Here is a 15125-nt window from a genome sequence, read left to right on the forward strand (position 1 = left end):
TTTTTTCACTAAACTCAAAAATCAACGGTTGACAAAACACAATTTTGTAATTCAAAAAATCATATTTTTTCTTGAAAAAAATGCAATCCAAGAGTCTATTCTTATTAAATCGTCCATGATGAATCCATTTATAGGGTTAAATTTGATAAAAAAACAAATTGCATTATAAGATTTAAGAGGGGTATGAAGATCGGTGATCACATAGGGGATGAGTGGAACTGAACTGTTTCGTGTGGCCACTAATTGGAACCTGGCTTTTGTGCTCTCTCTCTCTCTCTCTCTCTCTCTCTCTCTCTCTCTCTCTCTCTCTCTCTCTCATGCACATGCACAAAGTCGCATACTAAACATTATCTTCTTTTGCTATGGATTCCACAGATGTAGAATTTGAATTTCTTAATTGCACTCGAGAAGAAGAATTAGCAAACAAATTACAGAATGGCCGTATCTTGGTTAGTAAAACAACTAGCATTGAAAGGTGGAGGTTCATGATCTTATCTGCGGCCGAAACGCCTGTGTTTGATTGAGATTACTGTTGGCTAACTGCCATGGTGGCATCACCGCTGGTGGCCGGTTTTCCGGCATGGCAACTCGCTCGCAAGACGGACACATTGTGAGTGTTGTTGGGGGCATTTGCATGTAGAACTGTGGTGAGTGCTTAAGGGCTCTCAGTTCCAGCAGTTCCCTCTGAAGCCTCCTGTTTTCCTCTCTTAGATTCTCACAACAGCTTTTTAAGAACTCACAATCAAGTTCAGTCTGCTTCAACTTGGTCCTGCAGCAAACAAAGATTACTTGGAAGAAAATTGAAATTCTATTTGATAAAGCAAAAATTATGTTCTCTCAAGCATGTGGCATACAGTAGTCCTCTATCCTAAATCAGAGATGGGACTGCCAGTGTGATGAGTACAGATGCGCGCCTGATACATATAAAGACCAGACGCGGACCTGCCTGGTGGGTCCAACAATCTTATCTGGTCCGATCCATTAGAAGCCAACAAGATTATGTATGACGACATCAGAGACTATTGAGTTTGTTCCACTTAGTCTAAGTTTTCATCGCATATGATAACACTCGGGCATGAGCTGTCAAGGGTCCTACACATGATGCTTTTTTTTTATCAAATAGTATGCCAAAAGTCCCAACAAGTTGAGGCTTAAACCTTTGAGTTGAGTCCTAATTATTCAGTCAATCAATTCATTGGGGGCTCTTTAGCCAAATAGACCAAATTCGCACACAAGGGCTCTGCACATCTGGGTAGGTAGATCGGCATAAGACATTCAAATTGAAGTATGTCACGAGTTCAATATCCAGGATGTGCATCCCTTGCCTTGTGGCCAAAGATGCGTTGGACACAAGCAGGCAGTCAAGTACATGCCCTATTACAAGCAAAATTGATTCTATCTTTTCCTTTTCTTACCTTGCTCTGCGGTTCTGAAACCAGACTTCAACTTGGCGCGGTCGGAGATTCAGTTGCTTTGCCAATGCAAGCTTCTGCTTCTGAAAAACACAAAGATAATAGCGTTTCGGTTAGAACATTGGTCTTCGAATACCACAACACTTGGACGAGAACTCGAGTCACTCCGTTACTACAAGAAACTATGGGGGCCAAGTTAATGAACCCTTCCAGTGCATCTACTGGTATTATTTTTTCACTAGTAGGAGTAACCGGAAACATTAGTGGGGCATGAATTAACTGGGCTATGTTTCAAGTGAACCACTATACACCATTAAAGAGTAATTTGCCTGGAGGCAACCAAGCTTGAAAATGGATATGATTAATGACCATCCCCCTAGAGTGGAAGGATCCAAACATTGGCATACCCATTAACCGTCTGTGGTGCAAATGTCCAACATCCAATCCGTACATTCACAGGATGTGGTGGACTGCAAAGTTTTGTGGAACCCTCTCCTACAACTGAGTATCTATGTACAGACAACAGCTCAAACGATAAGATCGTGGATTCTCAGGAGATGCAATCTGAACCACTGATATATTAGATTATTTTTTTCTCATGTCATCCGAAAAAAACCCAAGGACTGCATGATCAGGCCCATCTTTGAAGCAAGCAAAAGATGTCTTTTTTACCATTCTCAAAACCAAGTTAACAAGCAAGAAAACAAACTAAAGAAATGGAGACTTGTACATACTGGATTGAGTGTTTGATGCTCCTTGAATCTCTCCTCTAGGATGGCCGACTGTTCTTTGGACAACCTAAGCTTCTTCCTCCCTCCTTCTTCTTCATCTTCGTTATCATCCCCATTCCTCTTGCATCTCTTTCCACCGCTCAGACTTAAGCTCGAAACCGCACTGTTGTTGGGAGATGAGACCGCCGCTTCTTCTTCCTCTTCACCATTCATCAACCACGGGATCTGGTTGACATCAATCCCTCTGGGTGATGATCTTCCCTCTCTTCTCTCGTTTTCAGATCTACTGCTTGCCGCTACATAATTAGCAATTAAGAAAAGAAAGATATAATGCCATTGATTAGGCGCTCTAGAACATACAACATTATCATAATGAGATTCGACTGTTCTTATCAAACTCAAAGTTTTCGAAATCATATATATATATATCAGCATGAGGGTCTAACTTTCCTCTCAAACTCAAGGTTTCCCAAATCGGTTTTTTCGCTTTGGCAACGAGAGAGAGAGAGCAATTACCAGTAGTACTGTAGGGCGTATTCCGGCGTTCGCAAAGCCCGCTTCGCTGAAAGATGTTTGAGATCGTCGTCGTCTTGGGCCTTATCTCCATTCCAAGGCTTAAGCTCAAACCCAGATCTTCTCGGTCCATATCTGCTAAATCCTGAGAGATGTCTAACTTCCCAATCACCAAAAAAACTTCAAACTCCAGTTACGAAGACCTATAAACGAGTAGGAAAAGGCCGGGAAAATGGCAGCAAAATGGTGGTGCTCCTCAAATTGGTTGATGAGCTAGTGTGTAGGTGCTCTATAGGGACACTATCCTTATCTCCTATATAAAGAAGAGAAGCCAGGACCCATTAGGGTATGTAGAGAGAGACGGATCGAGGGTGGGGCTGCTTAACCATGTCCACTGCCAGGGATTAGCAAGGCTAACCATGGCTGGTTAAGGAGGAGGGTGCTGTTGGTTTCCCCTCATGATTGAAGAGGATGAGCCCCGTACGGACGCCATGATTTCCAGGCTCCCCCAACATGTCCCCGGCACTTGCACGTGCGTCCACGTGGCCCGTCGTGGGCGGGGGAGGGCATCCACCGCACGTGAAAACAGCGTGTCGTGCCGGCAACGCGTCGACATGCCACGCATGTGATGACGGCGGCCAGTGGTGCCACGTTGGACCGTATGATGGGTGGGCAGCATCGATGATCATTCCGACATGTGGTGGCTCCAATCATTTGTTGTGCTAGTTAAAATTACCAATTACCACTCCAAAAAATAAATATAAGCCTTTTTCCCCCTAAACTGATAAATAACCTCCCTTTTGGCTTGAAATGGCCTTGATGCCCGTTAGCCTTCCCACCTTTTCAGTTTGGTTCACATACATAGGGGTTCCTGAATCACTTGTGTATGAACGAGTCATACACGTAGCCTGATTGCAAGTTGGATATGGACCATTTCTGGTGGGACACCACAACGCAAGGCCCAGACTTAAGATAAATATATGCTTGCACCAATTTAAGGTGTACTTCTAAACGTACGGTTCTCACCCATGTTGGAATATCAAGCTGAGTAAATATATATCTATATACTGGAAGCCAGAGGTTTGGATCTGAGTCGCATGTCTAACCAAATCAGATTCCATTTAGTTAGATTAGGCAGTGAAGATATCATCCAAATTATACTTGTATTCAGATTCATTTTAGAGTTTTGCATGGTGAAACTGAGTCCAATTACTTATAAAGGCATACAACTGGTTAGTTTTAAGCTAGACACAAGCTAGATTCAATAGTAGCTTCCACAATCTGAATCCAAATCTGATTAATTAAGTCATATCCAATTATCTAAAAGTCTTGTCTAGCTTGATCTTTATTGTACAACATGTTAGAATCAGCTGGGCTTGAGTGAGGATACAAGCTTTTAATGCCCCATTTCATTAGTCATAGTACAAAAAAAAAAAATCTAATTAGCGACGAAAATTTGTGACGAATTTTTTTCGTCGCAAATTTACGATGGATAAGATAGAGAAAACTATCTGTCGCTAACATTTGAATTATTTGCGGAATTTCATCTGGAATCCGTCGCGAATTAGCGATGGATTCACGACGGAACAATTCCGTCTGAAACTCCATCGCAACTTCGCGATGGCTCAGCAGCAAAAAAAATTTGTCGCTACTCCGCCGCACATTTGTGATGGTGTTTGCGACAAAATTTTGCCATCGCAAATTTGTCGCTAAATTTCTCGTAAATCCCTAATGTAAGCCCATTTTCCCTTTCTGTTTTATCAGTCGCCCATCCGTCGTCCGTCGACCTCTCGTCGCCCCCCCGCCACCTGACGACCTCCCATCGCCTGCCCGACCAACGCCCGTCGACCTCCTCTCTCTTTCCCCTCCCGTTCTCTCTCTCGTTGCTCCCCTCTGTGTTTTCCGACGAACCCCGTCTGCAGGTAACCCTCCCCCTTTCCCCTATGTTGTAGCCTTTCCCTTCCCCCTATGGTTGTCGGAGGGTCAGCAAAGGCCCAACAGCCTCTATCGGGCCCTCCCCACCCCTCTGTAGTCAGTGGGGGCTGGCAGAGGCTTTGATCGCCTCTGCTAGGCCCTCTCCTGGCCCCGATCTTCGGCAGAACTGGAGACTTCACCCCTGTCCTTTCGAATGCCGACAGGGGGGGGGCTGTCCTCTTGACTTCTTCTGCAGTGGGGCTCCGCCCCGCTACTAGAGAATGATCGGCTGGGGGAGAAGCTCCCTGTCCTTTTGTTTTCTCTGGCAGGGGGTGGCTTTGCCTCCTGTCCTTGATAATTTTGACAGAAGGGCGAAGCCCCCATGCCCCCTTGTCTTTTTTGCCCTGCAGGGGGCGAATCTCCCTGCTAGAAAATTTTGCATGGCAGGGGGCGGATCCTCCTGCCGAAAAAATTTGCCTTGGTAGGGGGCGAGACCCCCCTGCCTCATGATTGATTCCCGGCAGGGGGCTCAGCCCCTGCCTCCCGATGCTTCCCTTCGAGGGGTCCCACCCCCTGCCTCCTGTGAATGTTTCGGCAGGGGGTTTCGCTCCCTGCCTTGACCTTACTGTCGGTAGGGGCAATAAAATATTTCATGTTATTTGTTTCATGTCGTTAGATTTCAAGCTAGTATGAACATGATTTCATCACATATGAGCATGATTTCATCACTATGAAAGTTTGGTTGTCTTATAACATATATATGCATGATTTCATCACTTTTAAAGTTTTTTTACTACATTAGAATACATATAAGTGTGATTCTATCACTATGAAAGTTTTTTCACTACCTTAGAACACACATATGCATGATTGAATCACTATGAGAGTTTTTTTATAACCTTAACACATATTTGCATGATTGAATCATTAGGATTCTTTTTCTGCCAGCCTTAGAATACATCTGAATTTTGTTAATATCCTTCACTTTATTGCTAGCTAGACTATGTGTAATTCACTTATGTTACTTTGATTGCCTTAGCTTAGGTGCATTGCATATAATTTATTTCATTATATTTTGTTTATCAATACTAACCTTTCTTTTCTCTTGTAGGATGCTGGAGATAATCAGCGTAGAGGAGCTGATAGAGGCATAGATTAAGGGGCAGATCGAGACAATGAAGAAGATGACACACAGAATCTTGGCGATGATTAGATTCATGTGTTGAATTTATTGTACCTTTTTGTTGTTTCAAAAGAAATTATTCACTTGTATCAGCCTTCAATTTAGCGATGAATTAGGGGCAGATATTTATCAATTGCAAAACTGAATCAGTCGATGTTTTATATGACAGATTGTAATCCATCATGATTTTGTCGCTACAATAGCAACGAAATTAGCGCCAGATTCATATATGTCGCAAACCCAAATCTTTGCAGATTAACGACGGCCTTGCAACGAATTATAGCATCTGCTAATTCATCGCAATTTAGCGACAAAAGTAGCGACAGATACGTTCCGTCGCTAATTAGCGACTAGAAATTTACGATGAAAGTTACCCATCGATACTTCATCGCCAAACTCTACAGTGAGGGATTAGTGACAGAATGCGATCGTCGCTAATCCACAGATTTCTTGTAGTGAAACCAGTTATCATATATCAGTTGGATATTGCCACAAGGTCCACGAAGACCATCCTGCCTAGGACTATTAACATAGTGATAGATAGGTAGGAAGCTACCAACTATAATTCATTGGTGTTGCACCCCTCAAAAATTTTGGAATCAGTATTGGGCCTGATTGTTAGATCTGGATTGAAACAAAGAGGTACTTTAATTGGAGTAGCTTTAGGGAGTTTGGGTCAAGGAGCTGTAACCGGGGTTCAATGAAGTTTGTCAGGTTTGGTGATAGTGGTTTAGTATGTGGTATATAGTCTAGACAAGAGCTGGTCTACTGGAAAGGTCATAGACAATCTAGAGATGTCAGATTCGTCCAACGGGTAAGTCAGGTTCTCTGCGATTTTGGTTTTCAGGTTCCAAAAAAGAGGTAGAGGCTTAGCTATGGTTGAGGATATGAGTTTAAGATTAAAATTATCTATCTTAGATTTGATGATGCACCAGGTGAAATGAACCAGTAGAACCACAACTAGAGATCGACACCATGCTACGCTTTTGTAGAAGACTAGGTGGCATCAAGGTAGCGCCAGGGGTGAAGCCTAGGAGAAAGAAGAGAAGATGCCAGGGGGTGAGGACGTATGAGGAAAGAGAGGAGAGATAAAGAGAGATCTAGATAGAGAGATGAAAATTTTATTCATGAATTTCACAATTGCATAATACCAAAACACGAGACCCAAACCTCTATTTATAGTGCTTGACATGGGTTTGGATCCAGCTCCATTCTAAAAGTAAAATCTAAACTATAAAACTCATACAACCTCTAATTGCCAAAATAAGATCTAACTAGTAGTCAAAACTAGACTAAGAAGGGAGTCACTTGAACTGACTAGAGTCTCTCCTTAACTAGATCCTAACTAGTAATTATTCCTAAAAAAAACTGAAAAATAAAATTATTGACTTTTGCTAGACCTTATTTCCAATTCTCATAATTTGAAAAGTTAGTAAAGTAGAAGAAGTTCCTACCTTCCTTTTCTTTCTTCTTTCAAATTGGTGCCCCCTATGGGCTCCACTAGTTTCATTTTTCTTCCTTCTAATTTGGCACTTCATGGACCTCACTTCCCCTTTTCTTCTTCATTCCAGTGTGAACACATGCCCATTAACTTTTTTTCTTGGGAATGACCTATACATCACCTCTTTAGGTTCTACTTTGACTTGAGGAGCCCCTTGACTGGATGATGTAGTGTTCGGATCCTAGAGCAATGGATTGGACCGTAACAATTGAAAAAGAAGGTATGACATTTCTGCAGCCCAAAGATGTTGTAAACCCTTGATTGGGTTAACTTTATCGACCGTGAATCGAAGAACTACGACTGAGGTACTCTTTCGCAAGTGTTTGTTCAAAGCAACAAACATGAATCACAGGTTTGACTTGGTTAGTATAGGCACACCCTAATGATGAGTATCATAATCGATATTTTAAAAAATAACATGCAAAAGTGATATTTTGCTGTCGATTCTAAATTTTAAATTTACAATAATAAGTGGAAAATATCATAGTTATTGTTAAATGAAAATAACATGATTGACCTATATATATATAATGATGTGTAGCTGCTCACTAGTTAAGTGCTCAAACGAAGGTCACTCATGCTTAGTGTTAGCGCTAAAATAGCACTAGTAAAAGTTTAAAAGTGTTTGTTTAGACTTTTCATGAAAAATCTTTTTATGCAAAACATATATATATATATATATATATATAGAGAGAGAGAGAGAGAGAGAGAGAGAGAGTAATGGGTCCATGGTAAACTCATTTGGGGTTAAACCACATGCTAAATGGGTTTTTTAGCTTCTCCGGTGCTTTTTATGCGGTTCCGACCCTATAAATGTGTTGGCCATGGTCAATTTACCAAGATTCTATATCGAGATAATGTGTTTTCGATAAAAAAAATAGTGTTTGTTGCCTCTAAAATTTACAAAAAAAGATTTTTGATTGTTGATTTTTCAAACTTTATGAAAACCCACCCATGTATTGGAATCAAATGCTTCAAGAGCTGATCTCTATAAAATTAATTTATAGATCAGATCTGTACGTTCAGAATTAAAAAAAAAAACAAAAAAAGCCCAAAAAAACCTATTTAGCATGGGGTTTAGCATCAAATGAGTTTGTTACTATATATATCTATCATGATTGCGTATGACCGTTTATATTCTTATCAACAAAATCTCACCTCAATTAAATTCTCATAACTTTTTGTCATTATGAGGTTTGATGGTCCTTTAAGGTTATTTTTTTATCATTGAGAGCATCCATGATTCTGCTCATCTAGGGACTTCATGGTCTTTTCATTATTTACTAAAAACAAGTGCTGTCTATCCCGCCTGGAACCCTAGGTGGACTCATGACAAATTATTTCAAAGAATGCAATATATATTAATTAATTTTAGATTTATTTATTCTCCACAAATTATGGCAAATAATTGGCCGACAAGTACATGATACTTGCTTGAGGATTTGTGCTCCAATTGCCAAAGGATACTCATTGGACACAAGATGGACGGTTTTGAGCTTTGAACAAAGTTCAACTATGCCTTATCATCCTATGAGGTACCCAAGATACCCACCCACCCTCGGCTTCAATCCATAGTCATGTTGACTTGCTGGCTCCATTCTCATTCACCCAACTGACTCAAACCAAACCGAACACGTCAATATCTGGCTCGATTCTATTCATAATTCGTGTCCAAAGTCCAAACTTGGGAAAACCATAATATCTTTAGTTAACCTAGTCTTGGTTTGGATGAACCAAGATTTTAAGTGGAAGTTGTGATTCATGGAGGGCTCTAACCAAAAAACAATTAAGCCTTCATCAAGTTACAGCTTAAGGTAAGCTTCAATTGCCTAGAACCCAGATCTACCAAGTCTAACAAGATCTTAGTGTCATAAGATTGCTTTTAGAACTTAGGGCTTGGATTCGGCTTGCAACATTAATGTTGATCCACTAGTCAACTATGAGTCCACTAAGTCTTGATGCTTATCTTCCCTTGGGCAGTCAAAGGGTACTTATACTTATCAATGTGGAGGGAATGGAGGCTAGAATAGTCCTTTGCTCTCTCTCTCTCTCTCTCTCTCTCTCTCTCTCTCTCTATATATATATATATATATATATATATATATATATATATATATATATATATATATATATATATATATATATATATATATATATATATATATATATATATATATAAAGTTCGTTTACGTGAGAGGTTTGGTAAATTGGGTTTCTAAGCATCATTATGAGTTCATCGAGTTGCTTGCCACTCAGCTTAAATAGTTTATATAAGAGCGAGGCACACGTGCGTCCCACTTCTTGTGAGTGAGCATCAATGGGCGCGCCCGTACAACTCATGCCACCCGTCCCCACGTGCGTCCCCTACTCAAAACACACGGTTGAATTAATTTTATATTGCATCTTTAATGTAGTGATTATTCATGGGCGATTTAATTAAAGGATCCTTAATGACATGGGTGATTTAATTATAAGATCCTAATAATGGATGTCCACCTCAAGGACATGGATGAGTTGGCCCTCATGCCAAGTGGGTTCACAAAAGTGACTTTAGACTTTAACCAACCTTATGAATCCAAGCTCAAATCATTAATCAACCAGCGCACACTAATTAAGGCACAAGGACTTTCACTATTTTGGTTTGAAGTAGTCAAATTAAGCCACCGGCCTAGCTAGTGCAGGTTTGACAAAGCTTTTACAGACCAATACTTCTCCAAAACAAAAGCTGGACTTGTACGCATCCCATTTCTTGGCCAATGTTTCATTGACCTTGACAACCTGAAATTTGAGCCAACGCCAAAGGCTCATCAGGTGCGTGTGCCAAAAGGGGTGGCCTTGTCATTGACTTGGAGAGGTGAGGAGGTTGTGGTAATTGTATCTTGATCAACTACTCCACGTCCACGTGTGAGGTATGAGCAACGAGGCCCCCCACAATCATTGGGTTCCTTGTGCACCAGTGGAGCACTTACCGTGCATGAGTATACGTGCCCACGTGGGACAACTTATCTCCACGTGCACACCATCCCCTTTCCTTCACCATTAAAATAGCGATGCCAATCAGGACTCAATATTTGAATCATTTTTAGGTCCACCAAACTCAACTCAATTTGGAAATGAAAACGAGTTAAAAACTCAACTGCTGACCAAACTTTTTGTTAAAGGGCGCAACTACAAGACCATGCACCCATTTTCAGTGCCTTTAATGTTAGTTTTAGGGTCGTTCCTGCTTTTGGATTAGGAAAAAAAAAATCTTTTGGAATTTGTTTCCTCGCTATGCCAAAACCACTGGAAATAGAACCCTCAGCAAACCCAAAACAACCCAAAAACCATCGGTTTCATCATTCTTAAATATGTTGGATAGGAAAAAAACAAAAACATGATTCTTTCACTTTCATCTTGTTCTTGATCAATATTAATCGAGGCATCTTTTTCTCTTGTCTTCAACAAAGTTTTTTCTTTATTTTCTTGAATTTTAACTCATTTTGAATTTTTTTTTTTTAAATTTACGAAACATAAAATATGAGAATCAATTCAAGATGAGAAAACGATTCACATTGTGAACCGATTTTGACCCAGTCAGTGAATGTCCTCCACCGGACCACACCCCCTCAAACGCATTGCAATCTCTCCATTATTATTACAATGACCATATATTAATAACTGCAATGTTACGACAAAAAAGTGACCATATATAATAAAAGCCATGTTGAGTATACTTTTGTATTGATAATTGGGACAGATAATTAATATTGGGGGAAGGTAAGGACGATGGGGGCACATTCTCCTACTTGGGTGTGGTCAAATTAAGCCTCGGGTTTGACATCCCATGTGGGTGGGCATGTGCACCCTGTAGTGGGAAAGAAAGAAGAGACAATTATGAGCCCTCTCCACCCCGGCCCCATTTTCACTAGCAATACCTAATTTGTTTATAATGTGTGTACTTCATTCGTATTCCATTGGTTTCGATGGTTTGGGTGGACATGTTGACAGATCAGAGTTGGTTCTGATCGTGTCAAATTGGATCAGATCCAAATCCAGATTCAGATTACAAGTCCTAATTAATGTAGACATGACCATATTTACCTGTAGCAGCTGCAGATCATTTTTTATTTAGTGGAGCAGACAGCTGTGGCCCAACATAGGCCTTTATCAAATCCAACCAATTATTAGTGATTCCATAACGTGGAGCATCCTATATTGCAGTCATTACACTACTTTGACTCTATTACTTATATGGCAAAAAATGTGTATCAACGGATCCATGCCTATTTATTGCATCCAAATGCTACAAAATGTAGATAAATGTATCTGACCATTAATTATATATGGACGTGTCATCACATCGATGAGTGGAATCTCACCTGTTCATGCATTTCTCAGTTGTACATAAAACCATTCATTTGGACGGTTCGTTTAGCAATTTTGATTAAGCTTTTTTTTTTAGGTTAAATTTTGGTGTAGTCTAGATCTTTCTTTTTATCCTTCTTTGAAATATATTTTCATATTTAAGCTTGTAGGACAAAATATATATTCTAGAATATAGATAAACCATAATAAATGTAGTGCAATCAGAACATCAGATTACTAAAAAAAGTATACGAGTTATAATCAAACTTTTCTTATTGATAGCAAATTGTGGGGTACATATCTCACTACAACAAAGCAGTAGATTAGCGACGACCACATTCCGTCGCTAATCCGTCGCTAATCCGTCGCTAACCATGTTAGCGACGGATTAGCGACAACGCGGCGACAGTATGCTTACGTCGCGAATATTTCGACGCTAACTGGCGACGGAATAATTTCGTCGCCAAGTCCGTCGCTAATTGCGACGGAATAACGAGCGCTATATTCCGTCGCCAATCCGCTGGTACTAAACGGCGACCACGGCGTGGCGACGGATTTAATTCTGTCGCTAAGCCGTCGCTAGATTAATATGAATAGCGACGGAATCATCCGTCGCTAATCCGTCGCAAAAACGAAAAAAAATCAAAAAAAATTTATTTAAAAATTAATTACCGAGAACTGTACAATTTATATTTCCTGTACAATTTATATTTCCTGTAAATAAAAAACAAACCACACAAAAAAATTCATATAACAAGTATCTATAATAATTAATCGTTCCACCTTAAAACTAAGAAGTTTAATTATTTAAAATTCAACAATTACAATTAGGAAAAATAAAAAAAATAGAACTTCTTCAACACAGTCCTCTAATCATCGCCAAGATTTTGTGCGTCTTCTTGTTCATTGTCTTTATCTGTCCCTTCAGCTCCACTACCCTGATTATCGCTAGCAGCCTACACAAGAAAAGAACAGTCAGTATTGATAAACAAAATATAATGAAATAAATTACACACTATATGTGATTCTATCATGTGCTCATGTGTGATCTAAGGCAATAAAAAAACTCTATATGTGATTCTATCATGCTCATATGTGTGCTAAGGCAGTCAAAAAATTGAATATGTGATTATAGCATGTTCATATGTGTTATAAGGCATATAAAAAAACTCTATATGTGATTCTACCATGCTCAGATGTGCTTTAAGGCAGGCAAAAAACTATATATGTGATTCGATCATGCTCGTATGTGTGCTAAGGCAGTAAAAAAATTGAATATGTGAATATAGCATGCTCATATGTGCTCTAAGGCAGGCAAAGCCAAAAATTTTATATGTGATTCTATCATAAATGATATATAACATGTTTATATGTGTTCTAAGGCAGTTAAAAAACTTTATATGTTATTATAGCATGTTCATATGTGTGCTAAGGCAGTCAAAAAACAGAATATGTGATTATAATATGCTCATATGTGTTCTTAGGCAGTAAAAAAACTGAATATGTGATTATAGCATGCTTATGTGTTCTAATGCAATCAAAAAAACTTTATATGTGATTCTATCATGCTCATATGTGCTCTAAGACAGACAAAAAGTTAAATATATATATATATGTGATTCTATCATGCTCATATGTGTGCTAAGGCAGTAAAAAAATTGAATATGTGATTATAGCATGTTCATATGTGTTCTAAGGCATCTAGAAAACTCTATATGTGATTCTACCATGCTCAGATGTGCTTTAAGATAGTCAAAAAAACTATATATGTGATTATACCTGAGAGGGACCTGGAATCGAAGATCCCCTATCCTGAACAACGGCCTTGATCTCATTTCGGAGAAAGGGGGCGACGGTGTATTGGAAGTAGTTATTCAGTGATTCATTAATGATCGCTCGTACATCATCACCGGAAAGAATAGTCGGCTGCTTGGAGCTTATGTCGGCGCAAGAAGTTGGTGAGCCGTAACTGGAAGAACCAATAACTGGTGAAGTGTTCATATTACTCCCAAACCTGAACACGCGACCTTTTTTGGGTTCACCTGCTGCAGTCACCCATGCTGTAGGATCAAATGATGGATGCTGAGTAGCGTCTTCGCCATATCGCTCTACCATTTGTTGCTCATATGCCTCCTACAAAATAATGTTTAAAGTATTCATTAATAATTAATGATAACATTATGATGACTTGCATATATATTGCAATGATTATTAATAGAATTAATACATACCGTTGTCGTTCTCGCCTTCTCTGATACGAAGACTCCCGTGGTCTTCCGTTTATGTGTTTCTACAAACACATCCTTATATGGTACACTGCCTCCTTTTTCTGCTTCCTGCGAAGTTAAATGACAAAAGATTTAGTACACAAATTTGCAACTATACTTATAAAATTAATATTATATATTGATGAGTTACCATTTTCTTTAGGTGGCTCCCAAATGTCTTAGATCCACCTGTGTGTAGATGGGCTTCGGGCATCTTCGATCGATTTTGTGAAGCCTTCGCAGAGCGATTTTTAAATGCATCCCCCGTCCACATATCACACATTTCATCCCAGTAATCTCTCCTGATAGTAATAGGACCATGGCCCTTCCACAGTAATGGATCATCTACTACGCCAGATGCTTTTTTTGCTGCAGTCTTCATAGTGTGCAGCATGTCTGCAAATCGATTGGCAGCCACCTTCTGCCACACCTTCCTTGCATCATTTTCTTCCACCGTAGTTGCAAAGCGATTCGAAGCCTACAAATATTTTCAGAAAGTTAGTAGACATTGCTTAAATAAATTAAATATGAAACACATTAACTATGAGGAACAACTGTATACCATGAATGAGGACCACAATCTGTCTAATACCTCCTTTGGGTACTCTTTCCATTGAGCAACTGGTCCTGGTAGATGTTGAAGAAGTGAATTCTTAATCTCCCGTACTACTTCTTGTGGCTCAAACCTCGTGCTGCACATGAATTGTTACACAGTAAATATTAATATAAAATATTTAAAAGATATGCAATAATTGAAAACAAAATACTTACGGTCGATTATCGATATACACTATTCGAATGAGTCTTCTTGTGCCAGCCTGAGAAGATCCTGTTTCCTGTGTTGGCTGTTGACTTGTGCGATCAACTGGTGTAGGTGGGTCGTGTACAGGCGCAACATCATCTGTAAAAAAATACACACCAAGTTCTCAGAATGTGCATTTGAACTAATCAAGCATCTAATTAGTTATATGATATACCTATCACAGGAGCCCGTGAAGATGAAGGTTGAGCCTGGCTACTACTGGATGAGCGACCACTATAACCTCCACGAACCATATTCTAACAAATAACATATGTCATATAATACATTCAAATAATTCACATCAAGTATTACAATGCATTCAAGTCATTCACATCAAGCATTGCAATGCATTCAAATAATTCAAATCATTGACATCAAGTATTGCACTAATTCAAATCATTCGTTAATTGCATAAATTATAATACATTCAGATAATTGAAATCATTCACATCAAG

General features: G+C 39.4%; 1 protein-coding gene and 1 long non-coding RNA gene across 2 annotated transcripts; both read right to left on the reverse strand.

Moving 5' to 3' along the window:
- Window positions 1-376: 376 nt before the first annotated feature.
- On the reverse strand, window positions 377-2948 carry LOC149811813 (homeobox-leucine zipper protein HAT4-like). The gene is made up of 4 exons (XM_089993234.1): window positions 2660-2948; window positions 2147-2439; window positions 1416-1495; window positions 377-769 (listed from the first exon to the last, which is right to left on the reverse strand). Exons 1-4 carry the CDS (start codon window positions 2787-2789, stop codon window positions 484-486), a joined length of 789 nt encoding a protein of 262 aa, XP_089849360.1. The 5' UTR covers window positions 2790-2948; the 3' UTR covers window positions 377-483.
- Window positions 2949-11981: 9033 nt separating this feature from the next.
- On the reverse strand, window positions 11982-13477 carry LOC149811814 (uncharacterized). Its single transcript, XR_016428598.1, has 2 exons — window positions 13381-13477; window positions 11982-12557 (listed from the first exon to the last, which is right to left on the reverse strand). It is a non-coding gene; the product is annotated as an uncharacterized LOC149811814 (long non-coding RNA).
- Window positions 13478-15125: the final 1648 nt, after the last annotated feature.

This window comes from Nuphar pumila, chromosome 17, assembly GCF_984573655.1.
Source record: "Nuphar pumila chromosome 17, dmNupPumi1.hap1.1, whole genome shotgun sequence".
Classification (NCBI taxonomy): Eukaryota; Viridiplantae; Streptophyta; class Magnoliopsida; order Nymphaeales; family Nymphaeaceae; genus Nuphar; species Nuphar pumila.

Bases quoted from the DNA above. Each gene is read 5' to 3' on its own strand.
- LOC149811813 (XM_089993234.1), bottom strand. From the start codon at position 2,789: ATGGACCGAGAAGATCTGGGTTTGAGCTTAAGCCTTGGAATGGAGATA. The intron at 2,440-2,659 runs GTAATTGCTCTC...CTAATTATGTAG, and splicing joins TACGCCCTACAGTACTACTG to CGGCAAGCAGTAGATCTGAA. The intron at 770-1,415 runs GTAAGAAAAGGA...TGTTTGCTGCAG, and splicing joins TTTCAGAACCGCAGAGCAAG to GACCAAGTTGAAGCAGACTG.